This window comes from Halichoeres trimaculatus, unplaced genomic scaffold (assembly GCF_033239565.1).
Source record: "Halichoeres trimaculatus isolate MK-OKI-2021-1 unplaced genomic scaffold, fHalTri1.1 fHalTri1_scaffold_21, whole genome shotgun sequence".
Lineage (NCBI taxonomy): Eukaryota > Metazoa > Chordata > Actinopteri > Labriformes > Labridae > Halichoeres > Halichoeres trimaculatus.
The window spans coordinates 15,750,882-15,777,508 of NW_027437199.1; the positions used below are offsets into that span (position 1 = coordinate 15,750,882).

A 26,627-nucleotide genomic window follows, 5' to 3' on the forward strand; every position below is an offset into this window, starting at 1 on the left:
TGCAGAAGATTGTGGGCAGATCAGGTGACGTGACTCCAATAGTTTTACCAGTGACACGTAAATAGACATCCAATCGTTAAGCACACTCACTCAGGTTCACCCTTCACCACATGAGCCAGGCCCCACATTTGAAGATGACCCAGCCCCAACACAGCAAATAGTCACACTGACTTTACACACTCTTAAAGGTTTACTTGGGCAAATAATCCACAAGCCCCAAATTGAGGATGCAGTCACACTGGAAAACTGTGCCATGCTGCTTTGGCATGCTTCAGAGAGGTGGGCTTCAGCACAGTTCACTTCATGCACAAGCACAAGCATGACCACAGCGTCATGTGATCTATGATATATGATCGGCGCAACTGCTCCTTTAGACAGTCAGTTTAAACAACAGCAGGAGTGTTGGGGGGCTGTGTCAGACCAAAACAACTTAACACAAGTCTAAAAGTCTCTAAAGTTGTAGCAGTGCTCTCTGTGTCTCACTGTGCTGACTCTGATGAGATTGCACTTCATGTACACAGATTTTTCATGATGACGTGGGCAGGCCATGCATGAGTCTGGTTCATATTGAAGTAGTGTGACCATCATGGGGGGCAATCGTGCACAGGATGATTTGGATGGCCAGTGTGACCACGCCCCAAGTCAAACAAAAGCTGCCTTGAGAAAGTGTTTACCTTGACTGTACAGCTGGCATAAACCACAAGAGTAGCAACATTGCAATTCCCCTTTTACAGGACAGGTTCGGTTTGAAAGTGATCAACTCTTCCCTTGACTTTATTAACTGCCAGCCTACATTTTTCACTCTTCTAGTTTGCAGTTTCTTCTTCTTCTTCTTCTTCTTCTTCTTCTTCTTCTTCTTCTTCTTCTTCTTCTTCTTCTTCTTCTTCTTCTTCTTCTTCAATGGCCTGTTGACTGCTGTTAATGTTCTTCTTATTGGTAAAACTAGCTTAGCTCTACTACTTTTTAACTTGATGACAGCATCTGTTTTATCAAACAACTGATTTTAACCATGGGTACTGTAGTTAAGGGATGCACTGATCCAACTTTTCTGGTTCCGATCCGATACCAGAATTGAATATTAACCTGCATGCCCTTCTGTGGGATATGACTGGTAATGTTTTGGGTAAAAGGTAAAATTGTGTATATATATTTACTTAAGTTAATATTTATTTAAACTAGGAAATATTTAAATGTTCACCATCAAAACAATTCTTCAGAATGTACACAAGTTCTTTTCAAATGTAAACTTTTATACACTGTTGACTGGTAATGCCAACAAAAAGGCAGAGAGCGGTTTACCTGGATCCGCACCATGGACCTCTTCCTACTGATACTGATAGAGCCTGGAGGGGCACCGGTACGCCACTAACCAATACTACCAATCAGTATTCGTGCATCCCTAGTGTAGCTGTAGTAAATATCTTTGACACTTTCTTTCTTCGAATCCTGAAAAATAGTGTTTCTTCTGTTGTGTACTTCGCCTCACACTTCAGACACACCTTGGTTCCAGTGGTAAAAAAGTGTCTGAGAGCAGTTTTTTGTCTCTATTATGATGTCCACCTGTCCACCCTCCCAGAAATCTGTGCAATCTGTCATCCCGCCCAGACTGGGACCGATGGATTTCGGAGATGGAACAGAGTCCAGATAGACAGAGACAGAGAGGACGAGTCACTTGTAGGTGTAGATGAACACACACACGTCCACAGCCGTGTCACTGCATGTCAGTTCAAGTACCACAGGACAGATCAAGTGTGTGTGAGTGTGTGTGAGTGTGCACGGTCTGAGCCCCTGCCTGTATTAAGACAGCCCTGGCAAAAAGAGATAGCAGCTCTATCTTAATGGTTTCTGCCGCCTGCCACTCAGCCCTCAGACGGGGTCCCCTGCCTGCACGTGTCTCCCCATGATAAAACCACTTCACAGGGGCTTTTGCCTCTCAACGCTGGCCTCTCCTCTCTCCTTCTCTCCCAGGAAAGTGAAGAGACTAAGAAGAAAAAAAGGTAAAGGTATTGATATACATGGTTGCCCTGAGACTGAGACGAGCTGTGAGTGTGACAGAAGTCGGCATAAAGGAGCATTCACACCACAGGCCTTCACGCTCAGTTCTAAATTGTTGATCGTATCTCATATTTTTGAAAGACTGTCATGGGATGTAACCTGAAATGCCATGTCTGGTTCAGCAAAGTCAAAGAGATTTGTTTGCAGAGTAAAGTGAGACATCATGGCTATTTTTGGATGTACTGTTGGTTTTCACTCGTCAGTTGAGTAAGGGGACTACCCAAAGATTAGTCATGTTTCCACTTGTGTTCATTTTCATATTTGCGCAGGTTGAGCTGCTTTAAGGATAACTGCAAGGTAAAAATCTAAGTTTGACCAAAGTCACTGTATCTTATCTGAGCAGCCTGTACTGTCAGAATAAAAACAGCAGTGGCAAAACCTCTGGAAGCTTGTCTATGTGCAGGCTTGCTTGTGTAAGACCCCAGAAGCAGTTAAGAGAGGATAGAGTTGGACGATATCTCCCAAAAACCATACCTTGATATATTTTTTAATAGTGATATTCAATATATACCTTGTTCATTTGTTTGTTTATTTTTCAGATGTGTGCAAAAATAGCAAAAAAAACACTTGATGTGACATTTCAAAGTCTTAATTTTCAACAAGATTGCCAATAAAAATAGTTTTAACCAAGCATTAAGCACTAATCCATGACAAGATGAAAACTGTTACTGTTACGCTGCATTTCATTTCTACTCAGAAGTTGGAATTTCGGAGTTCTGAGTGGAAACGACATGCTGGACCACCCCCGGATGTCTGAATTTTCAACTTGTAAGTCAGAGCACCCACACAACCCCCGAGTCCCCAGTAAAAAAATTCAGAGTTCAGGGGTTAACAATAATTAAGTTTCTGTTATATTCTTGTTATTTTAGAATTGCTGACCAGTATTTATCACAATAAATCAGCCGTATATATGGTAAAATTCGATTTTTATATACAGAAATACTGCTAGTAAGGCAAGTTTTTCTGACTTTGCAACTGGAACACTGAACTCTGGGATGACGTCGCTCCAAACCCCCGACTTCCCAGTTGTGGGTACAAATGGAACGCAGCATTACCAGTAGGGATGGGTACCTTTGAAACGATACAGTACAGATGCCTGGCAATCGGTACCGGTACTCAACGGTACCAATTTTCGGTACTTTTTTGTGTTTATGTGGTAAAAAATATCAATTTGTTCAATAATAAAATATATTTTTTTTTTTACACTTTAAAAAATGTATTATTTTATGTATAACCTTGTAATGCTGTGTTCATGTCCAGCATGGAAAATCGGCTACTCTTCCACTCCCTCACAGTCACAAGGATGCGTTTAGGTACCTAAACATGGTACCTTTTGATTTTACATGAATCCATACCCGGTACTTTGACATAATTCGGTCGGTACCTAAAAAAGTATCTAATTAGGTACACATCCCTAATTACCAGAACACTTCATTTCCTTTGTGTTGACTCGCACAGCTTTGACTACTTTTCTTGCTGGTTGTTGTAACAGCCCCGTTGGACTGAGCTTCCTGCTTGGGAACATCCAGCACACACTGTAGAGGGTTGAAATTTTCCACAACACCTCAGTTTAATAATGGCGAAGTTATTAAACTTATACGTTTTGCCCATATGAGGGCATGGCCAACTCAACTGAAAGGTGGGAACACAGAAGCTGTCTCTGGAAAGACTTCAGGCTTACCCCTTTGCCTCATCCAAACTCAAACAAAGCTAGGTCTCCAGGATGGCATATGTCTAAAACAGGCTTCAAAACTACATCAGAATCAGATGGGTCACTATGTCTTTATATCATACAGTCTTGGGTTCAGACAGACGGGAAATCAGATTTCTATCTCAAATCAGATCTTTGAAACAGACCAGATGCACTGTTATCTGCAAGTGATCAGATGTGATTAGTGTTTCTAGACTTGCTGATCCTTTCTGCTTTGTAGAAATCATCATTGTCATCACCGCTATCATTATGTGAAAGGGTTGAAAGGGTTGTCAAGAACTCTTTTAAAGCTGATTCTAGGAGCACTAAACAGTCTCTGTGGACCAAGAGCAGAATTGCTTTTAAACTGCTTGCAAATGTACCTTGGATCTTCCAGTTTTTGAATGCTTTTGTTTTGGTTTTGGAAAGTAGCACTCTGTAAGTTGTTTTGATTTGCGCTCATAAAACCCATTTTTTATTAGAGACCATGAAGGCATCGCACTTTTCTACTTCATAACGAAAAGTTTTCATTGGACGTCATCATACAGAATTGATTTCATTTGGTCAGTTCAACAATCTCAGAGTATCTGTTTATCTTTTGCAGCCTTTTGCAAAAACATTTCATCTTTTAGTGGATGCTTATGATTGCAATTGAAAAAAGAATACAAATAAAAAAATCCCAAATTTTGTGCCATTTTGTTTTGTCCCAGAATTTTGATTCACTACATCACAACACAGCAATATTCAACACACCCCTTCTCATGCTCATTTCTGTCCGATTTAAATGCAAACGGTGTCATTTTCTAGATGTGATCTTGCTTTTCCACAGAAAAGCCCTCTCAGATCTATAACTACTGATTTGCCACATTGTGTCCAGCATACGTGTGTGTGTGTGTCTTCACGTTTGCATTACACAGTGCGTGAATGTTAGCGAGAATGTGTGGTGGATGTGTACGACAGTGTGTGTGTGTGTGTGTGTGTCTGTGAGCTTTAGGTTTGTTTACTGCCCGTCTCTCCCGGCCTCTGCTCATGGTCGGCCCCTAATGCACTACAGCTGCTTGGGTCCCGACATAGGGGCCTCCCATCAACGGTTTCATTGTAATGGTCTGTGAGTGTGTATGAGTAACCAGTGTGTGTGCGTGTCTGTCTGTTAGTTTCTTGTTCAGGGTTGCTGCTCTGTGTCTTTCTGTCATTGTTTGAAGATGGAAGTGTGTTTTAACAAAAAATTAAAGCAGTGGAACTTCATTGTTGCACTCTCTGGGTGCTCCACTTTTGCAATACTTTCCCTGTCTCTTAAAGACAACACATCAAAAAGCCGAATCACTTAACGAGCCTCTGTTTGTCTCAGCCCAGGTGAAACACTCTTCCATTGTCTGCATACCGACCACAATACACTTAGTGGCCTTGTTTTTGTTTACCATTTTCATAGTTCTCATGTTTTTACCGCACGTTAATGGCGTACACCTGAGAGGCAGGCTACTTCAGGAGAACTTTCTACCAATCTCTCCCCATCTCATTCACTCTGACTCATTGTTTACAGCAGAGATATGGAGAAACCCTGACCTCCAGGGGGTTGACATAAGCTCAGGAGAAGCATTTCCATCCTGTGAATGCTTTGGAACATTCATTGTTGTCTCAATGCATTATCCCCTGTTTTGCCCATATCAAAAAAAGAAAAAAAAGTCCATTGTTAATTCCGTAATTATAAAAGCCAGGTCATGGACAGTACTTCTGAATACCTCTGTCAGGCGTACCCATTGTGTGAAAGCTACTTGCATAAACATCCATTCAAAGTATGGCAAACACTAAATTCACACTCTCATCCTCACCACCTTTTCTCACCTTTATAGTCAGCAGTGATGGGTGAAGCAAGTGGTGCTCTGTTATGTTGACCAGCTGCCATTAAGACATTCATTGCATAATAGGGAAATTAAGTTTCTATAATGAACAAATGAGGTTATCATTGGTTTTCAGCTGTTTACGGGGTCAAGGAGAGATGCCGTTCCCAATCACAGCTTAATTTAGTTGGGGTCTGCAATTTGATTAGGGTAGTGTATTCTCCGCATTCAGCCATGAATAAGATTAGGTGAATAGAAAACTAATGCTACTGACACTGTTGACATCGAAACGTTCATATAAGAATTCATATGTCTTATAGAGGGCAGAGGTCAGGCAGGCTTGTGCTTTGTTTGTCACCTATACACAAGACCACATTTTTTATTCAAATGTATATATTATTGTTTCATAGTATAAGTGGATTCTAACAGGAGAATGTTAATGTCTATATAAAATGTGTTATTTTCTTTTGTGGGAAAGAGTTGGAAAGTAATGAATGAGTTATCATCCCTTAACATATCAGTGCTGTTTGATTTCTCATGATACAATCAGCCTGCTTCCCACAACTTGGTGTATTTCAAAAAGTGTCTCTTTCAAAAAGCAACAAAAACATATGCTGGTCCATAACTCAGAAAATAAGTTTTCCCCACTACCTCTAAGATCTTACAACCCGTGAATGGGGAGAGGCTCATCAGTGGAGTGGGATGTGCAGGGGACTCCACCGTCATACGACTCCAGCTGTCTGGAGTAAGGTTATAATAGTTTTGGATTTGTCATTATCGTTTAGTTTTAGTTAGTTTTGACATTGTTTTTCTCATTATAGTTTAGTTTTAATTCGTTTTAGAGTGAGCATTCTAGTTTTTATTTAGTTTTGATTTTGCAACAAGGCTTAGTTTTAGTTTAGTTTCAGTTTAGTTTTTGTTTAGTTTCAGTTTTTTCTTACTTATTAACCAGGTCCAGGATTCAAAAAGGTCAGAATAAATATTTTGTAATACAGTTTATTTTAAGTCCAACATAGAGCTCACTGCTCAGTCAATTCTGGTACTGAACTGTTGGCTGCTGCTTTAAACACAAGAAAATAAAGAATATAACCATAAATTATATAAAAAATAACCTAAGCATAAATTACATAAAATAATATAAACATCAATTATATATAACAATATAATATGAGCTTTAATAATAAGAAACTTGGAATCTGTAACAATAAAGGCAGACTCAAATACAATTTAAGTCTGACTCACATGCAATTTAACTATTACAGATGCTCTGATTCATTGCTTCACTACGTTTCGTCACAGCACAGAGCACAGCCAGTCAGTGCAGTAAACAAGCACGTCCCAGTACGTCGCTATGATGATGCTGTACGGCGCTGACAACTGCCTAAAACTGTCGTAAAATTGGTTGGGACAATATGTTGGATTAATTTAAATCCTGAAGGTTATTTATATTGTCAAAAACTATAACTAAGGACATTTTGTCTATAAATTTGGTTCATTTCAGTTAGTTTTGTGAACACAAGATACAGTTTTAGTTTACTTTTTGTTTTTGTTTCTTTTCTAGTTTTAATTAGAATGAGTTAAGTGCAATGTATTTTAAATTTTAGTTTTTGTTTTTAGTTTCGTTTTAGTTAATTATTATAACCTTGGTCTGGAGGTCCTGCTTCATGCTGGTCTGAACATGCTGCCGATGTGAGGTGACGGAGAAGAGAGTGCACAGTTATCATGTAATGGAGAGGAGCCTGACCGTAGATCAGTAGATGAGAAGTCAGCGGCCTGTAGGCTAACCAGCAAACAGCATCAGTATATCACATAAGAATAGGCTGTGAATGTCCTACTTTAATGTTATACTCCCCTTCAGCAGACTGTCTGCTACAATTTGGTGTTAGTTGCGGGTTTGTATGATAATTTGTTTCCTGACAGTATTGAAAATCCTGATGACCCAGTACATATTTCATATTCCAGATCTTAGCATCCAGGATATTGCCAGGATCTGGATCATACTTTTACATCTGTCAGATATTATGGTGACCTTGTCTTGTTTTGTTCTGCAAATCAATCCGACCAACCAGACAAACTCTTCCAAAACCATAACCTCCTTGGGGAAGGTAATTATTGAACCGTAAGCCTTATTATCACCAGGTGACTGTTTCACAATGTAGAAACAATGTGGGTCAGCAGTAACAGAGCAGTAACAGACTAATAACAGTCTGTTGCAAATTAAATTGGTTTTAAATAAATACCTTTATTAAATTGTGTTTTTGTACAATATATAATAGTATCTATGAGATTTATATACTTTCTTTAGAAGGGGAGCAAGGTTTTGCCTGATGAAGATGTAATTTGGCCTGCCATTGAGTGGTCCAAAAAAATTGGCCCGAGGCCAAACGTAGCTGCCGACCCCTGCTGTAGATGCTTCTGGTGTATTCCCAGCGTGAGGCACACCATGCTGCATTCCTGGAACTCCGTCTGACTCCTGGCTGGTCCTGTTAGTTAGTCCATCTTATTTCCCAGACATCTCATGTCGCCCATAATGTGACAACTTATGACTCCTTTCAGTCGTCTTGCACCAGCTCTCCTCCCTCACAGTTTTTGCCTCCTCTGCATCCTTGTGCATCTCAAATATCCAGAGTTCTGCTGGTAACTCCAGCGATTGACCTGATGAGCCGGCCTGGCTTCAGTGCTGCTAGCGTGCATACTGATGAAAACAGAACTTGGTCGCGGCTCAACTGCATTCACAACAGCATCAGCGGTGCAAGAGAAAAGTTGTTTGCAATTCTGCTGTAAAATAACCATCCACAACTCTCTCCAACAAATTTACTTTAAAAAAAAAAAAAGCAATGGAAAGATGAAAGAACATACTCGACTGTCAGCAGATCAGACTCTAACTGCTGCCTTCCCATCATTGTAATTAAATAATAATAATCTATATTTTTTCCCAATATCCTTTATAAGGAGATAGCCTTGTAGTAAGCAGGACAATATATATTACCAGGTGATCCTCACAGGAAGTAGAGAAGTCTTTATAGACAGTATTTCATCCTGTCTCACTTAAAGCTACTAAAATGCTCCATCTCTCACATATTTAAACACTACAGTTTGTTTATGTTCCCAGAAACTGCTCTAAACATGTGTCTACAGTAGGTACAGTAACAGGGCTTTCCCCTACTCCCCTTAGTGTGTGTGTGTCTGTGTGTGTGTGTGTCAGTGCCTGATTGTGTGTGTTAAAGTATCACAGAAGTGGCAGTCTGTCAGCTCTGCTTTCTCTGCGCTCTCCAGAACAATAGCTGGATTGGCCGTATGTGTGACACGTAGACCACACACCCCTAATAGTGACTGACAGCACTAAGGGCTGAAAGCAGCATGCACTCTTCACCCACACACACACACACACACACACACACACACAAAGGAAGAGAGAGGGAGAACCTACACCTGAGGACACAATGAGTGTGGGGATTATTGAAGGTTTCAGTCACTTTGTACATGGATATATTGTAAGTGCATCTGTGTGTGTGTTTATGAGTGTGTTTTTGCACTTGTTCATCCATGCATGTGAGCCTCAGCATATGTTCTGTTGAAAGTGTTCAGCTGTCGTCTTGTAACCAAACTATCCAGTGTAGCAGAATCAAATGTCTGTTTCTAACTGCGTCAAAACGAAAGAAGAAAGAAAGAAATTCAAATCCTCCTCTTCATTTTTTTTAATCATTTTTCTGCAGAAATTTTCAGGAGGGCAGAAAAATTTGTTTTCAGATGCACAAAGCAGTTTTCCTCATCACTTTCTCTGCATTTAATCCTTCATACCATCGTATCAATGCTGATGATTGAAAATGCAGCAATATGTTAATGTCACTGAAAACAAACTATTAAGCTCAGGATACAATCTGTTATACTTAATTTAATATTTTCTCACTATTTCAGTGAAGACCGGCATGTGAAAAGCGGGATGTGTGTCAAAGTGGATCACAAACAGCTTAACTTGGCTGACGTAGCGGAACGAAAAGGACATTAGAGGACGCTGGAACAAGACCAGTAGTTCATTTAAGCATAGGTGAGTATATTGTTTTTATAAGTTTTAGAAAGCATTACTTTAAGCCTCTTCTTTCTTTCTAAATGGCTGTAATCATCTATTTCAAGTCTCCGCAACCAGTACACTCATTGTTAGAGATGTTTATTGTTGGTTGACTGTCCTTTTTTTCCCCAGTGTTTTGTGCAATTTCCAAAAGCTCCTCAAGAGAAAAGCTTCAAATTAGGAATAAATGTCCTTTCAGTCTCAAAGATAAACCTATGAGAGTTAAACAATCAGAGTCAAAGTTCAAAGCCACTGCGATCTGATTAAAATAGAAACGTTTTGTGCTTCATTCACGTTGAAAACTTAAAGTAATGAAGTAATGAAGTGACTTCTTTTCTTTTTAAAGCTTCATGTTTATACCTTTTTTTAAAACAGACTGCTCTAATTTGGAGCATTTTAGAAGAAATTTCTGTTTTCAGTTGAGGCAAAAGAAACCCCGCCCCATATTTACAACACAAGACACAAAAAGTTTCCCCTTTTTCCATTGCTGTAACTGATAGCAGAAAGCAAAGCAAAATTATAAGAAGCAGATGCATTTTTTTACCAGACACTTTAAAAAAGAAATCAAAAAACACAAAAAAGTTGGGTAAACCAGTGAGATAACTGTTTTTTTTACGATGTTATTTTTTGTAAACATTATTTGTAACACCAAGACACACATTCAGATACAGAGCTGTTGATTTTAATGGTTTCTTGAATTTGTCACTTTATTCAGTATTCATGTAAATAGTGAAGCTGGATGACATGCTGCACGTGTAAATTGCCAAACTTTGCTAGCAGAGTTTTAAACACATCTTTATTGTGTATCAATTCTGCATCAATCATGAAAAGTCCGCCCAGGACACAGATGCTAAAATGAAGACTTAAAGAAAATGACAGTTTACGAATAGTCCCATTTTACTGAGTATGCCATGAGGAAGAATCAGTATGAGTGGCACGATTTCAAAAGCTGTTAAAAACTCAACAGTTACTGTGATATCTCCAAAAATAACCTTTCCAGAGGGACTTTTTTTGTAAATGCATTACCTCAGAATCTCTAAAGCAGCATCCTCAGCTTTGGCACAAATATCACCTTTGATAAAGGATGCAGCAGTATTTGTTTTACGTTTGACTTGAATCATAAGTACCACGTTAAAACTCTGTACCAGTATGTAGACTTTCATTGCACTCAGAAATGTGATGTTTCTATGCAGATGCGTAGCTCTTTCTAATGGCTGCTATCGGTGCAGAAGCATAGCTCAGCTTACAGTCGCATTGGTAGTTGTGAGGTACAGACCTGAACAGTTAACTTTACATGCCTGAGAATGACTTAATTAGAAAAAGTTTTAAAATGGGACACTGTACTGTGGTAAGCAGTAGTTTATTACATTCCATGTTTTACACACAGGCTTATTGATCCCAGCTCTCTTTATAGAATGACAAAAAATGTGTTTAACTGTGCTCTCATACTGTATTTATCACAACCTCTGATGTCCACTTTCTGATTAACATTAGACATTCTCTTCTGACTCTTCTATTCCTGAACTTATTATGCAGGGTTTGTAATTCTGGGCCAGTGCATATCTCACACGGTAGGTCTGTGTAGCCCCTTTTTGATGCAGAAGCCTTAATGTATAACCTGACAAGCAACAATTCCTAAAATGTAAACTATGAGCCTGAAACAGTGCAGACTGCATGCCCTGTGATTGGTCTGCTTAGTAAGATCGTGTTCCTGTATTAACAGAACATCCTTTTCCAGAATCAGCTGCAAACTTCATCCCCTCTAACGTCTCCTCACTAAACTTCCTTTTAAAAGTTTCTGTGTGATATCCAATAACATGTTTTAGCTTCTATAGAACATAATAAACTCAAAATATCTGTGATAAAGAATAGCAGGGCAGGAAACTGACAATCTGACGACAATACAAATTAAACTGCCCTCATGTGTGTGGGAGGAGTACTGCAGGGTGATTCTGACACATCATATATAGTGTAAACTTGATGTAAAAGAGTGAAGCAGTCTCTGGTATCACACACCTCCTGTTAAAAAAAAAAACTGTGATGAAACTTCTCAAATGAAGCTCTAATTTTTGAAAACTTTTTAATTCAAGTTTCTCCGCTCCCTTGTCCACAGTCACAATGTCATAACTTAACTCATTGATGGAAGCATGAAACTGTTTCCTGTTTTATTTTCAGTTCCTTTAGGATGAAATACAACATACATAACAAGCCCATATCTAAACTTTTAAAAAAAAAACCTTTTGTATGATTTAATGTCCATCTGTAATATTTAGAGCACTTCAGGTAGGGGAGACCGGATGTGGTTGTAACTTGGGGAGAATTGTGACACTGCTAATCCCACCAATCAGGGATAAGATAGGAGTCATATGATCATATTAAAATTTACCCACTTCCTCTCTGATCACAAATGCTAATTGTCAAGGCTGGAAACAGGTGCATACAGATTCTATAGAGAAAAATAAACTGATTTTGAGTCAAGAAAGAAAACTTTTTGACCAAGACTGCATTTTGTTTCTTCTTATGCTATTCCAGATAAAACTATTTGACTTATATCAGAATAGATTGTAGCATTACATTTTTCCTATGCTAATTTTAATCCACTATGCTAATACGGCTAGCTAAACACTGGCTGACAGATGTGGGGTGGGATGTAACACATCTTTAAAAAGTGTTACAACCATCCCCTTCTGTATAACTAAGAGCATTTTCTTGATTTTAATAATGTAACATAACACCTAGGCAGCAGAAAATAAAGATTGACAGATGTGTGCCTGCTGATGTTTTTTAAGAAGTATCTGATGAAGTCACAAAGAACTGTAAGTTAGTCAGATCAGTCACAAAGGCACATGGGATCTGCCATGTTACTACAAACCACTGCAGAACTGAGGGTCTAGTGATATCCCAGCTACACTGTAGTGAGCTATGCTCAGTCACAGAGAGAGACATTGTTCTGGATTGTTCTTTTTCAATAATTCTTTTTTTGAGGCACGTGATCTCTGTTTTTGATTTTTTTTTTTTTTTTTTTTGTCTAACTGTTACAACTTACCCCAGCATGTGTTACAACCTACCCTGGTAGTGGGGATGGTTGAAACAAAGGACCACCATGTATTTGACATCACCTGTTGAGGTCTGTGATAATCTTGCTGAGGTTTGAAGTGGTGCCACTTGTCGTAAATAAATGTGGGAACTTTGCATTAAAGTCTGAAAACGCTGACTCATAAATTGAGTGAGTTGGAGGAGCTGGAAAAAAAGTGTTACAACCATCCCCGGTCTCCCCTACTTACCTCAAATTTTCACAATAACACTGAAGTTAATTAGAATACAAGTTGCCGCCAAAATCACTCAACTTTGAAAAGAGAAAATTGACACAAACTGAAATTTAAAAACAAAGTGGTGAACCATGAACTGTTTTTGATGTAGTCAGACATTTCTGTCGTCATACTCAGCTGTTATAACACAGGGCACAGTTTATTCATCTAGAATTATCTCAAAGTTGAGAGTTTGCTGCTTAAAGAGGCAGAAAACGTTGTGTACATATCAAAAGCAGCTCGTAATACTCCTGTTGGTGCAAAAAATAACTGAGTCCGTTATGGTGTAACACAAGGAGGACTAAGAATGACAGGAAACAGCGCTTGTTAGTGTTTTATATGGTTCATTGTAGTTGACCTCATATTGATTTAGTCCCTTGACAACACATAATAAAGTGCATGAGGGCTTCCAGTGGTCTTGCCACTCTGAAGTGTATCTACATGATCTGTGACTGTTGTTTTAGTGTGTGAAACCCAAGTGTGTGTGTGTGAGTGTGTGAGACAGAAAGAGAGGCGGACTTAAGGAGGGGGGCAGCACCGCTGAGCATTTACACTCAGAGTGATGAGCCCTCTGGTCAGATGGCCCCTCCCCTTTGCTCTCTCTCACACACACACACACACACACTCACACACACACACACATACAGCAGGCACTCAGAGCGCAGGAGAGCGCGGCTCTGCTGCTGGCCCTTTAAGAGCTGAGCCTAGATCCCACAGCTTACAGCGAGGGAGGGAGAAGAGGAGGGACAGAGTCGGAGAGGGAGAGAGTGAGGGAGGGTGTCAGGCTGAAAGTGTGTGAGTAGAGAGACAGAGAGGAACAGAGGGAGAGAGAGAAAGAGAGAGAGAGAAGCAGCAGTGTGTGTGAGAGGGTGAAGGATCACTTCTATCCCGTCTTGTTTTTGGGAGACTAACCTTGTTCATCTGAGAATTGTGGGACTGTTTTATGTTGTTGTTGTCGAGAGAGACGGACCCTTACTCCAGCATGCTCACTGAGCCTGAGCTACCTCAGGAGTGTAACAGGTATGTGACGCTTTATCACACACACACACTCTCACACACACACATTCAGGTAGAGATGACAGGGGGACGGGGTATAACGGGACAGAGACAGAGAAGGAGAGGTGCTGGGTTAAAGAGGAGAAGAAAGTAGAAGAGCAATTGTGTGAAGAGGAGACTGTGTGTGCGTGTGTGTGTGTGTGTGTGTGAAGCATGTGAGCTGTCTCAGTGAGTAGGCTGAGTTTGGGACTAAAGTGTGTGTTTGTGTGTGACAGAGTCAGCGGCGGCGAAGGAGAGTTGATGATTGACTTGTGTGTTTTTGGGGAGAGATTCCATATGCAAAGCTAGGACAGAGCAGACATGAAACCTTTGAGTGTGTGTGTGTGTGGGTGAGTGTGTGTGTGTATTCATGCATGTGTTCAGATGTGTGTTTACCAATGTTTGTCCCAGGAGTAAATGAGTCTCTTCCCCCTCCTCTGTCACTTCTGAGTGGAGTTGTGTGGATTCAGTTCTGAACCTCTTTGGACAAAGTGCTGAAAACAGTTAGTGCGCGCGCGTGTGTGTGTGCATGTGTGTGGAAGAGAGAAAAAGAAACAGATGAGGTGTGTGTATATGTGTCAAAGTCATCTCATCTTCTCACCTCCACACACCACTTCTTTTTCAACTTCTGCTTTCCTCACCCAGTTATTCCTCTCTTTCCGAAGCTGTGATCAACAAGTCGAACTTTGAAAGTGATGAATTTTTTAACACTTAAAAAAAAAAGTAGAAAAGAAAACAAATTGTTGCTTTTTTCCACCTGAGTGTCTTGTTTACACTCCTCCCGCTCAGCCTCCTCTTTTCAAGATTTATTTATTTGCGATTTATTTTTTTCTCTTAATCCAAATTCAATACATGCAAACCCTCTGTAATCCTATTGTCAATCTGCATGCTGTTGTTGTGTTATTTTTCCTGCCTTATGCTAATGTTAATCTCACTATGCTCCTCTGATGTTTGTGCGGGGCCTTGCTTCATTTAGAGGTGTGAACCCTCTAACCTTGCCCTTTTCCGACACTGTCAACACAAGTGGCTTTCGCCTGTGGAATAATGGTCGTTTGATGCTAATGCTGTGAGAGACAGATTATGGCATAATACCCCACGTTTTAATACTGACACACACATTTGCAGACACACACACTCTGCTCTCCTCTTCTTGACTTTTATTGCATTAAAGTGGCGCTCTGTTTGGCCTGATGAAACTAATCTTTTGTTGCGAGATAAACCGGGGTCTGAGGGGGCTGTGGAGGGTGAGTTGGGGGGGATTTCAGAGGCCCTTTGAATTAAGAACACATTTAGATGTGGCAAAAAAAAATGTGTTTTTAATAAACCGTTCAATCCGGCAAAGTGGTTGACGAGAAAAAAAAAAAGATAACAACAGCTAGGAGGAATTAAAAATTTAAAGGATTACACAGAAAAGCAGAATGTATGGAGATAAATGCAGGGATTACAATGACTTAGGAGGAGAGCGCTTAAAACTCTTGCTTTCCAGTAATGCACTCCATCACTGTGGCTCCGGCCGTGTGTGTGTGTGTGTGTATATGCATGTGTGTGTGTGTGATGTATGTGTGTGTAAGAGAGAGAGGGGTATCCATTCTGTGTGTGTGTGTATTTGGTGTGTTTCCAGTGTGTGTGTTGAGCGGCAGTCTCTCGGCGAAGCTGAGTGTGTGTGAGTTGCCAGTGTGTGTGCGCTCCAGCCTCGGTGGTCGCGATGCTCTCCGTTCCTGCATCTCTGTAAGTGGCCGCTCGCCTCCTTCACTCATACCTCTCCTTCATCCCTTCATCAAACTTCCTCTTCTTTTAGTTCTCCACGCGCCTTTCTTCTCCTTCTCCTCCTCCTTCTCATCTTTCTGGAATCGTTTCGATAAAATTCACTTTGAGTCGACTCCAATTGAGAAAATCAATAAAAGAGTTTGTCAGAGTTTCTAGAAGAAGGTTTGTATGTTTTTATAAATGAAAGAATAAATGCAGGAATGTAACTTTTCTGCTTTCTTCTAAATCTGAGTTAGTGTTTCTTTTTATTACAAAGAGGCTTTAAAACATATTTTGTAATTCTTATTCTATCTAGGCCAACAGAAAGTCTTGTGATATGGTTTTTGTCTCCTTTTCCTAAGCTTTTAAAAATTAACTTCATGCTTTGCCAAAGCTAGAATATTCTTTGATTTATCTTATTTTATTATCCAATTTTTCCTATCTAATATGCTTTTTGTGATTCAGACTAATTTTTGGTTGTCTGAGCGCTCGGCTTTGTATCAAAATTTCCAGCCGAAGCTGAAAATAGTGGAAACAGACTGCCTTCGCTAACACGGCCTCATCTGTTCGCACAAACAGAACAGAAATATACACAGAGGGAGAAACGGAGAAAGCCAAAGCGACCAAAACACTTAGGAAAAGCGCGAGAAAGGAGGCATTTGAAGTGACTGGATGAAGACTTGAAGGGGGAGAAATGATGTGGTCAAACTGACACATTCCTCGCCGATGGACAGAAGGAGTGAAAGAAGATGATGCCGGGTCACAGAAAAGTGAGAGTGCAAAGAGAATAAGAGGTGGAGGGGGGGGAGAAGGGGTGATTTTAGGGGCTTGAATTGGTAAGGAGGAGGAGGAGGGGAGGAGGAGGAGAGGAAGGCAGTGGTGGATTTTCACACCCTCCATTTGTCCCCCTCAGTTTATTGGGGTGTTTGTGTGTGTGTGAGTGCGTTTGAAGCGGGGGAGACAGTCGGCGGTGGATGTGTCAACACTTTGAATGGTTTAAGCGGGACGCACTCAGATATAATCTGACATTAGTTGCGTCGCACTCAGAAACGAGGACTGCAGCAGCAGCCGGGAGGATTTTACTTAATTTGATTGAGAGAAACTGTTTTTTTTAATTCAATCATTCGTGGGTAGAATTTATTTTTAGCCATGGAAGGCACATTGTTAACATGTAACAGTTTTAAAAACAACTTTTCGGTGCTTAATGTGATTTTCAAATCTCCACATCAGGGAGGAAAATACTCATCAGAAAATTTGTCACTTCTACCTGAAGAAATGCTTCAGTTAAACTTTCCAAAGGTGACGAGTAGTGTCTGTTTAAATCATCTGAGCTGGTTGAATCGTCTGCGTTGATGACTTAAAGTGAGATGCAGCGATCACAGAAGTGCACCAGTTATAACCTCTGCATTATGACAGTATAAGTATTCATTAAAAAGACAGTGAAGAGAGCATGCAGCGTACTTTTAAAGCTGTTCCTCCGTCGTTCTGATGTTATCCTCTCTTGAGCTGAACTTGAAATTCAGCTGTCCCTTAAACACCTAATACCCCAAACCATCTTTTTCTTTTTATTTGTTTTTATTTGAATAATCATGAACAGTTTTCAGCAGAGAAAGGGCTCTTCTTTTTTTTTTTTTAAAGATAGCGTTCTTGTGTCTCACATTAAAAACTTGCTCTCAATTTAAGTGAGCAGTGTTTCTTCCACTGTCTCTCTCTGTACTTCATTTAAAAGGGTGAGATTAAAGTGGTGTGTGTGTGTGTGTGTGTGTGTGTGTGAGAGTGTGTGTGTGTGTTTGAGGAACGACAGAATGTGTGTGTCTCTGAAGGAGAGAGGAGAAAGAGTGGAGTAATTGAGTAGAGTGTCCGTGCTCTGCAAACTAATGCGCTGTTCTGCCCTCTCTTCCCCTGTGGCCCTGTCCCGGCCTCTCCCCCAAAAAACCCCTCTCCTCCCGCCTTTACCAGCCCGGACTGGGGGCCATTCATTGTCTGGGCCATATTGTCTGTCCCCAGAGAGCCTTGATAACCGTGTCTCCATCCACGCAGTGAGCAGGGGGGGCGAAAAGAAAGAAAGTAAAAGAAAAAAAAAAACGACAGAAAAATACCAGAAGAGAATGCTGAGCCCCCTCCTCTCAACTTCCTCCCACCCTCCTCACCCCCTGACTCCCTCGCACTACGACCTCCCACCCCGGTGCAATCAGCTGGCGCTCTCCGTTGGCGTACAGATGAAAGGGGGTGCGAGTATTATGCTTCATTTGGTTAAAGAGGAGTGTGGAGGGGAGTGATGGCGCGCTCAAAGCGACTGAAAGAGGAAAGTGGTGTCCCTCATGGCTAACTGGAGTCTGGTCATATGACATGAGGTCACAGGGGAGGGGTCAGAGGTCAGCTGGAGGTATGGCATTGTCAACATAGCAGGAGAACTCTGCAAGCATGTGTGTGTCCACTCGGTTGTTTCACTTTTCACACTTGACGCCCCTGATTTCATCCCTTCTTCTTCTTCATCTTCTTCTGCTTCCTGATTTCTTAAGTCATCCATCAGTCCGTGCAGCTTGTCTTACACTAATCCCTCTCTGTTACTTGCTCCTCTTCTCTGACTCTTTCTCCCAATCGTACACACACACACACACACACACACACACACACACACACACACACACACACACACACACACTGTTTACCATCCTCCCATTCTACAAAAGGAGACAGTGTTAGAGGCTTAGAGCTGCGCTACAATGGAACCTCTGTCCTTTCAGGTAGTGAGACGGCCAGCAAGCGAGAAACACAGAGCAAGAGAGGGTGTGTGTGTGTGTGTGTGTAGATGGAGAGGTAGAAGGAGAAAAGGAGGAGAGCAGAGGGAAGGTCTGAGGAGGGGGAGGTCAGAGGAAAAGGAGCAGACCATTTGGGCTGAGGTGGGAGAGTTTCAAAGTGCGGGGCGAAAGGAAGAACCCAGCTGGGAGAGTGTGTGTGAAGGTCTGTGTGTTGTCATTAATGTGAGAGAATGAGCTCGCAGTATTGTCTGTGTGTGTGTGTGTGAGTGTGTGTGTGTGTCTGGTTTACAGGGGCAGGCCAAGTCAGTGACAGTGAGACAAATGTTGTGACTCCTTTATGGATTGCTTAACAAATGCAGCACAAATAGCGTCCTGGCACAACAATGGAAAAACACTGTCCCTGGCTCAATAAACATTATGCAGCGTCTCCCCCTTCGGAAAACACCAGGGGAGCGGGGCCGACGTCCACCGGATGCACTTTTCCTCTAGCTGTCTGTCTCCCACCCCTGGGCTCTCCTGCATCTAAGATTTTCCCACGAGTTAAACTAATCATGAGACACCGGCTCTGATCAGATTGATGGATGGACAGATAAACGCAAAGAGTTAAACTTTTCCTCTTTCTTTCCTTCATCCTTTCCTCCTTACTAAAATGTCAGTTGTGATCACGTAGTCTGGTGACTCAGTGTAAAGACATAAGTAAGGTTAAAAGACGGAGAAGGGGAGCTGAAAACATGACGAGGAAAGTATGTCGAGCGATTCCTCGCTGGTGACTAAAGCTCTGGGTGGATGAATGGACAAGAGTGGAGGACAGACAGGAGGGAGGGAAGGAGGGAGGGAGGTGGTCCCAGAGGCCACATGAGTTAGTCTACATCTTTTGCGCCTGCCTACTTCGCTCATGCAACACAGACTCATACACACGACTCATGAGCTGTATGTGTGTGTGTGAGTGTGTGTGTGCAATCAGCAGCAGTGACATTAGGTTGTGTGTTATTGCCTTTTGTGGTTAAGCTGGACAGGAAACACGGTTTGGGCTGTCGGCCGCCGATTTAGGGCACCTCACAGAGGATGCTTTGTGTGTGTGTCTGCGCCTTTGTGAGTGTGTGTGTGTGTGTGAGGGTGTGACTGTGTGTGAGCATATATACAAGCAGGAGCTGTGTTCACATTTTGTCCCTGCTGCTGCTGCTGCTGCACACTGGACACAGGATTTTTTTTTTCTTCTGCTCAAAGAAGCCTAAAAGTTTAACTTCACTTTTCTCTCAAATTTTCTGTGTCAAAAATAACTTTTTTGGCAAAGTTTTTGACGCATGAAACAAAATCAAATGCTCATAAAGCGTCACATAAATGATGAAAGTTATCACTTCCTCTGTCCTCCTGGTCCTCTCCCTTTCGCTAATCTCGATCCCACCATCTCAGCCTTCCCTCTCAGTTGCTGCCCCAGTCTTCCCACTGTTCAAAAGGACAGCCTATAAATAGATATTAGGCAATATCCTTAAGAGTCTGCACTGAGAAGAAAGGAGAGAAGGAGGGAGGGCGGAGGGGAGGGATGGAGCGACATTCTTACAAACAGCTGATTGTGTAAAGAGGGAACAGTAAGTAAAACAACACCAGGCAGGGAGGCTGGGAGAGATAGGAGCAGGAGGACAGATGATGTTAAAATAAGTTCAAGAGTGTGTGTCAGAGAGATAGAGAGGGAAAGAAGAAGAAGAAATCATTTTGAAAGCTGAGACAAGGAAAAGGAAATGCAGCGGGAGAGCAAAAGAGGGGAAAAAAAGCCAGGCAGTAAAGCCAGTGATAGCGCGACACAGGGGGAAACATTTGTTTAAATTCCCGCCTGAGGTGTCATACGGATGTAAATGTTGCGGTCGGCTCCTCGGAGGCAAAACGCCCTGGGCACCTTATCTAAAAGGCACATTCCGCTCAACTATTTTGATATGCCCCTTCCATTCCCTCAGAGAACAATTTCAAAGATAGCTCGCATTTCCACGCAAATAGACCTGCACCTGAGTGACAGGCAGACACTTCTCAGCAGTCACAAGGTGGCAGGAAAAAAAAACACAACAACAACAACACAAATGTCACATTGACTCTTGACAGCACTTTGGAATTAGCCGCCGTGCTTATTTTAACTGTTCCTCTGGATCCGACTGAGCGTGCAGCTTGTTTGTGTAGTGGTTGATATAATGGCTTGTAATTTAAAGAAGAGCTGAGCGTATGGCAGTGCACACACACACACACACTGATACACACATGCATGGTTACACAGAAGCGCACGCATACACTTTACTGTGGAATTCTCCAGAGGAGGCTCCCACGCTCCCTGAAAGCTTGTTCCGAGTAGAGGAGTTAACAAGAGCAGTTAGCACCACGGTAATGTTAGCAGCCAGACACTGAGCATGAGAGTCAGGCATGTGTGTATGTGTGTGTGTGTGATAGCCTGTGACATTTCTGCAAAGGCTTCTTTATCTTTCCCTCTCCTCAATGAAGCTGCAACATATCCTTGTCCCCATTTCACTTAATTCACTTGATTTCTGTGTGTGTGTTTTTTTCCACTTGCGTGTTTTTAAGCCTGCTGCCTGTATTTAAACACGCTTGCGTGCGGGTAAACTTGCTCTGGCTGGCGTGCCAACACAAAATGGACAAGTTGATTACAGTAAGTGAAGGCCAGGAGACAGTTAACCACCGCTGATGGCGATTATTCGGCCCCGTTAATGGACGCACGTCGCTGTCCGATTAGTGACTTAGCAGCAGTGGACATATGTGATATGAGAGGGACTTAGCTGAGGAGCCGCTAATCATCAAACAGCCAAGGGGAAGTGGCGCTCTAATCTCAGCTTAGCGCTCTCACCGTGTGCACAATTGTGTGTGTGTGTGTACATGTGTGTGTGTTTGTGAAGGAAATGAGAGTTTAAGGGTAGGAGAGACGAGCAGTAGATGGAAGCGTACAAAAAATCACTGCAATATTGTTGCACTTGTGTTATGTCATTTGAAACAGTGTTCTTCTTTGTGGAAAAGCCTAGAAGCACGTGTGTGTATTGAGTGTGTTAATAGCTGTGTTTTTGGTGTGAGGTGTTTGATTTTGGTATTGTCGGAAGGAGCAAAATTATGCAAATATTCTCTAATTATGACCTGGACGGCGCTGCCAATTTGTCGACTTAATAAAACCTCATCTTTTTTTTTTTTAATCCTCTCATCGCTCTGCGCTTTCAAGCGGCTTCCTCCAGGTCTCCTTCAGGTCTCCGTCGGCGTGACAGCCCTGCCAAACTTTAAATGAAGTAGCCGGCGCAACCTGCACACCCGCCGTGCCCAATTGTATAGTAATTCAACTTCAAAGAGGGACAAGGGAGGGGAGAAGGGGGATTTTATAACCAGAGAGGAGCTGCGAACGGCTTCCCCATTCATAGACAACCTCCTCTGAGGAAGTCGTGGCAGAGTTAGGGGAGGGGGTGGAGAGTTGGGGAAACAGGAGAGGAGCAAAAACAGCTTAAACATGAAGAAATGTTTGTCCTTTACGAGATGCTCCCTCTGACTTTTTGGTGTCGTCTCTGTTAATGTGTAACCGCTCTTGTCTGCCCGTCTAAATCTGTACACCTTGCTACTGTGGTGACATGATGGTCCATAAAGTTCCAGCAACAAACTTCACCAGAAAAATACGCACATGCCTCCAAGATGTTTCCATAGCTGAGCTGGAGTTCAACACGGTGATGTGAGAGGATTCAAAGCTGACCCCAGGTCTGTGTGGAGGGTTAAAGCTGGGCAGAGGTGTGCACAGAACACAAGGGGAGGGGTGTGTGTGTGTGTGAAACAAAAGGCCTCAGTGTGGGAGAGTGAAAGGAGGTAAAGTAAACAGGCAGTAATGAAGACAGACCTGCAGTGTTAGGGCCTCTGTTTTATGTATGCACACATATGTGAGTCTCTGCCTGTGTGTGTGTGTGTGTGCCGCGTGGCTCAAAGCCCTGTAGTTTGTACAGCTGGGCATGCCTATCCCATTCAGTGTTATGTGGAATAATTTACACACACACACACACACGCGCGCAGTTCTCTTCTCAGTCATCCTGTCATAAACTTTATCACGAGCAATTTTGATATCACTTGGATTTCCTGATAGCAGCATGAACTTTTGTCTCTCAGTCTTTTGTCATCCAAACAAATACAAAGTCTTGACTGGTCATATAAGGCCCCAGTTTCTGCTTACACAGCCTGCAAAGATAGAATGTCCAAAGAGAGAGATAAACAAATCAGCTGGAGATACTCTTTCTGTACGTGTGTGTTTGTGCATTTGTCTTCTGTACACATTGTCCTGCATGAAAACACTCACTCCAACATGCTCAGCAGAATTGTTGCAGATAAAAGGAGCGACAGCTGTCTTGAGTGTAAACTTTTATCGGTGAAAGCTTCTGAAAGAGGTGAAAGAGGATTTTTTTTAACAGGTTAAAATAAAAACAGTAGTTTTTTAAGGAATTACCACAGAGAGGTTTATTTGATTTTACTCTAACCTTCACCTTGATGTAACAGCACCGTGGTGTTCCCCTCAACCCCTGAGCGGCTCTCAATACTGTTTGCCTTCCCTCCGTCATAAGGTAAATAAGCAATGAATTAACAGCGGGTCTGTTCCTCGGAACAATGCCAGATGTACAGTCCAGAGGAAATCCAATAGAGTCAGGAGTTTAATCAGTTTACTGGAGACAAGCAGACATAGAGAGGAAGAATTTAGGGGAGAGGAGGACTAGAGAGGCAGAGGCAGAAGAATGGATGGAGGATGAAGATGTGATGATGGAGCTAAAGGCTGTGTGAGAAATAAAAGAGCTTTAGAGTGTGACGCCTGTTGCTTTTTCCTCACCCTTCACCATCACACACATCCCTCTCTACTAGTTCCCACAGTCCCTCTATCCCTTCATCCACGCCTCCATCCCTGCCATGTGTTGCCTCTGTGCAACTGAACGGTTGCAGCCTATTACCCGGGTCATAGCCACACTGGCTTCAAGGCTGACAAGTGCATCTGAAAGCACTCAGGCAATGCTGAGAACCACATTAAATTCTATTATTGCTTCATAGTCACTGCATCCCTATTCAGCTGAAGTACAGGGATATGATGAGAGTCTGTGCATGCTCTGTCAGGGAGGGCTCTGATCCTCCTGGGATCAGGTAGGAGAGGCAATGGAGGGGATGTGAACAGAGGGTTAGCTGGTCATTAATCCTGACACCCAGGTGTCACACTGAGTTATTGGACTTGATTTTAGTTCATCAGAGCTGGATGTTGATCTGTGGCTGTATAAAGAGACTGAAATGGGGTTTGTTGTTAGAAAACTCTACTTAAAGAAAAGGAGCCTGTCTTGTGAATTTTTGACATAAATGCCCCCAAAGACAGCCATCAATCTTAGAGAACTTTTTTTTAATCTTTATTTTTTGTATTTTTTTTTCCTGATTAGTGTCTTATCATTGTCTTTGGTCCAAAACCTATGACAAATTCACACCTACACTGCAAAAAATGGAAGTCTTATCAAGTGTTTTTGTCTTATTTTAAGTAAAAATTGTCTTGTTATACCTGATATAAGCCACATTAAACTGGTCAGTCCAGAAAAAAATGTCTTGTTTCCAGTTGTTTAAAGACAACATGAGATCTGAATTGCTTAAAACTAGAATGTCTTAATAAAAGTAAATGCAGTTTTTTTTTTTTTTAACTTATTACAAGCAACTCAGACCTCATTTTTGTCTTTAAAAAACTTTAAAAAAAAAGATGTTTTTCCAGACTTATCAGGTGAATGTGGCTCATATTAAGTCTAAAAAGACATCTTCTACAAAAAATTAGACTAAAAAACTTGATAAGATTTTTTTTTTTCAGTCTTGGAGCAATTTAAATCCACCAATCAACACATGATGATAGACAAACTTCTTTGTCTTCTCTGCCTACTTCTTTAACTGGTCTCTGTCTCCTTATATTTCTCTTCTGGGTTTGACTGTGCTCTTTGTCCCCCTTTGTTGAGGTCTTTTAGAGTCTTTTCCTGTCTCTCCCTGATCAGAACTCCTCTCTGTCTCAAGAAGTCACTGTTCAAGGATGTCACTTGTTTCTTCAAGGGTGTCTCCTTCAGCCCTCAGCCTCCTGATTTCTTCCTGATGCTAAAACCGTCTTTCAGCATCAGAACTTTTTTTGATTTCATGTTCCTGCTGAGAGAAATTTAAGATCTGCTTTTTTTCCTCTCTGAGCATGGTTTCATACCTCTGGAACAGTCTTTGGCTTGAACTTTTGAGAGTGTTGACTTTATCCCTGCTTTCTTATCCTAACCACACATGATGATGTCATCCCATCATCCATGCCTCCATCCCTTCATCCACGCCTCCATCCCTGCCATGTGTTGCCTCTGTGCAAGTGAACGTTTGCAGCCTATTACCCGGGGTCATAGCCACACTGGCTTCAAGGCTGGCAAGTGCATCTGAAAGCACTCAGGCAATGCTGAGAACCACATTAAATTCTATTATTGCTCCATAGTCACTGCATCCCTATTCAGCTGAAGTACAGGGAGGCAAATTTACCTTGTGAGAGACAGAGTTCACCTAATAGATGTAGCTTTATATCCTTTCCCTCTTTTCAAGGGAACAAAGCCACGGTAACGAATGCAAACAGCGGGGCCCTCATGTTGCCAGCTATTTTCCTCCTGTTCTCCTATTGTCCAGAGGTTTTCATAAACACATATTATTGCCACGGCGCATACTGCTCTCACTCTCGATCTCTCTTTTTTCACCCTTTCCCACTCTGAATCTCTCAGTGAAAGCCTATTGTCAGGACATGGTCATTTCCTCCACAATGCCGGTGCAAGCAGGCTCCATTTGCAGTAATGGCCCCGTCTTTTGGAAATGTGAATGTTGAATGGCCCCCGTGGTAAACATACTGTAAGTCCTGAGAGTGTGTTTGAAGGTCTGCCAAGGAGCTTGGGTGCTCGCAAACCCACTGAAGGGATATTGTGTGGCACTGAGACTGAATGTGTGGTAAAAAAATCTAATCCAGAGAATAAGGAAGAAAGAAAATGGGCGCAGGTTGATGAGGTAAATAGGATTTTGTAAGTACCTGCTGCTACTTTTTGACAGTAACTGCACGATGAAGTAGGGTAAATTTACACGAAGGATCAGACTTTCCTGGAGTCGACAGAAACTAGTTTTAGCTTCAGGGACCTCCTCACTGTTGCCACCTTTACATAACTCCAGTCAACTTATTATATCATCCTTTGAATATTACTCACTCTTCCTCCTGTTGTTCCTTCTCTCTTGTCTTTCTACCTCCCTTTTTTTTCCAGGATGTCTTCCAAGCGACCAGCCTCTCCATATGGGGGGACAGATGGAGAGGTAACCATGGCAACCAGCAGACAGCGAGTGGAGGATGAAGAGAGTGAGGGACTGGGTGGTGTCATCCACCTCCCTCTGGCCTCCTACTGTGGCAAGGTGTCCCCTCGCTCGCCCCCCAACCGCAACTTGGACAGCCCCCCAAACATGGTAAGGACAGCTTCTGGTTATTGTTCACCGTTTCTCAAGTACCAATCACTCACCTGTGGGTCCATCGGCCTTCATCTCTGACCCTGGGGTGAGGAGCCTCTGTGTGGCTGAGGCATCACTTCACTATAGTCTTGTTTAGAGAAGTAAAAAGTGAAGTCTTACTCGTTTCCATAAAATAAGAAATAAGATAAAAAGCTAAAAATTAAAGTAAAAAAAGATTTCCCCAAGAAGATGTCTGGACCTGCTGTTTCTGATATTATGTGTGTATCAAAAGATGTGCCCTTGTCTTAAAATCATTCTGTTTGAAGCAGCTTAAAGAAAAGAAACTTGTCTAAAGTTTCGTGTTTGAGTGAGATGTGTGAGCTGTTGGAGTCTGCTCGTGTACTCCAGAGGCTCAAGGTTGAAAGTCACCTCCAGGGCAGGGACCCCGGATCAGATTATGCTCCTAATAATCCTGACCTTTAGCTTTACACAGGCTAAGGCAAACGTAGCTCTTTATCCTGAAACCCCTTAAGAAAAAAGAACATACATACATCGCATTAGCTTTACTGCTTTGGAAAACCACTGGAATATGTTTTTTGGTTTAAATTTGCAGTTCCAGAAATGGACTTATTGACATATCATCTCCTAAGTTTAATGGAA

The 26,627-nt window shown here is 41.9% G+C and overlaps 1 protein-coding gene across 9 annotated transcripts in view; it reads left to right on the forward strand.

Moving 5' to 3' along the window:
• The first annotated feature begins 9,517 nt into the window (after window positions 1-9,517).
• sox5 (SRY-box transcription factor 5) overlaps window positions 9,518-26,627 on the forward strand; it is a 111,106-nt gene continuing 93,996 nt past the window's right edge. For 7 of the 9 annotated variants that reach the window (XM_074698083.1, XM_074698084.1, XM_074698090.1 and 4 more), the window contains exons 1-2: window positions 13,724-13,980; window positions 25,790-25,985. In XM_074698083.1, coding sequence (XP_074554184.1) covers window positions 13,904-13,980; window positions 25,790-25,985 — 273 coding nt within the window. In that variant the 5' untranslated portion in view covers window positions 13,724-13,903. Of the gene's footprint in view, window positions 9,632-13,723; window positions 13,981-15,674; window positions 15,724-25,789; window positions 25,986-26,627 lie in introns of those variants that run through there. The other 2 variants (XM_074698088.1, XM_074698087.1) reach the window with 2 other exon arrangements.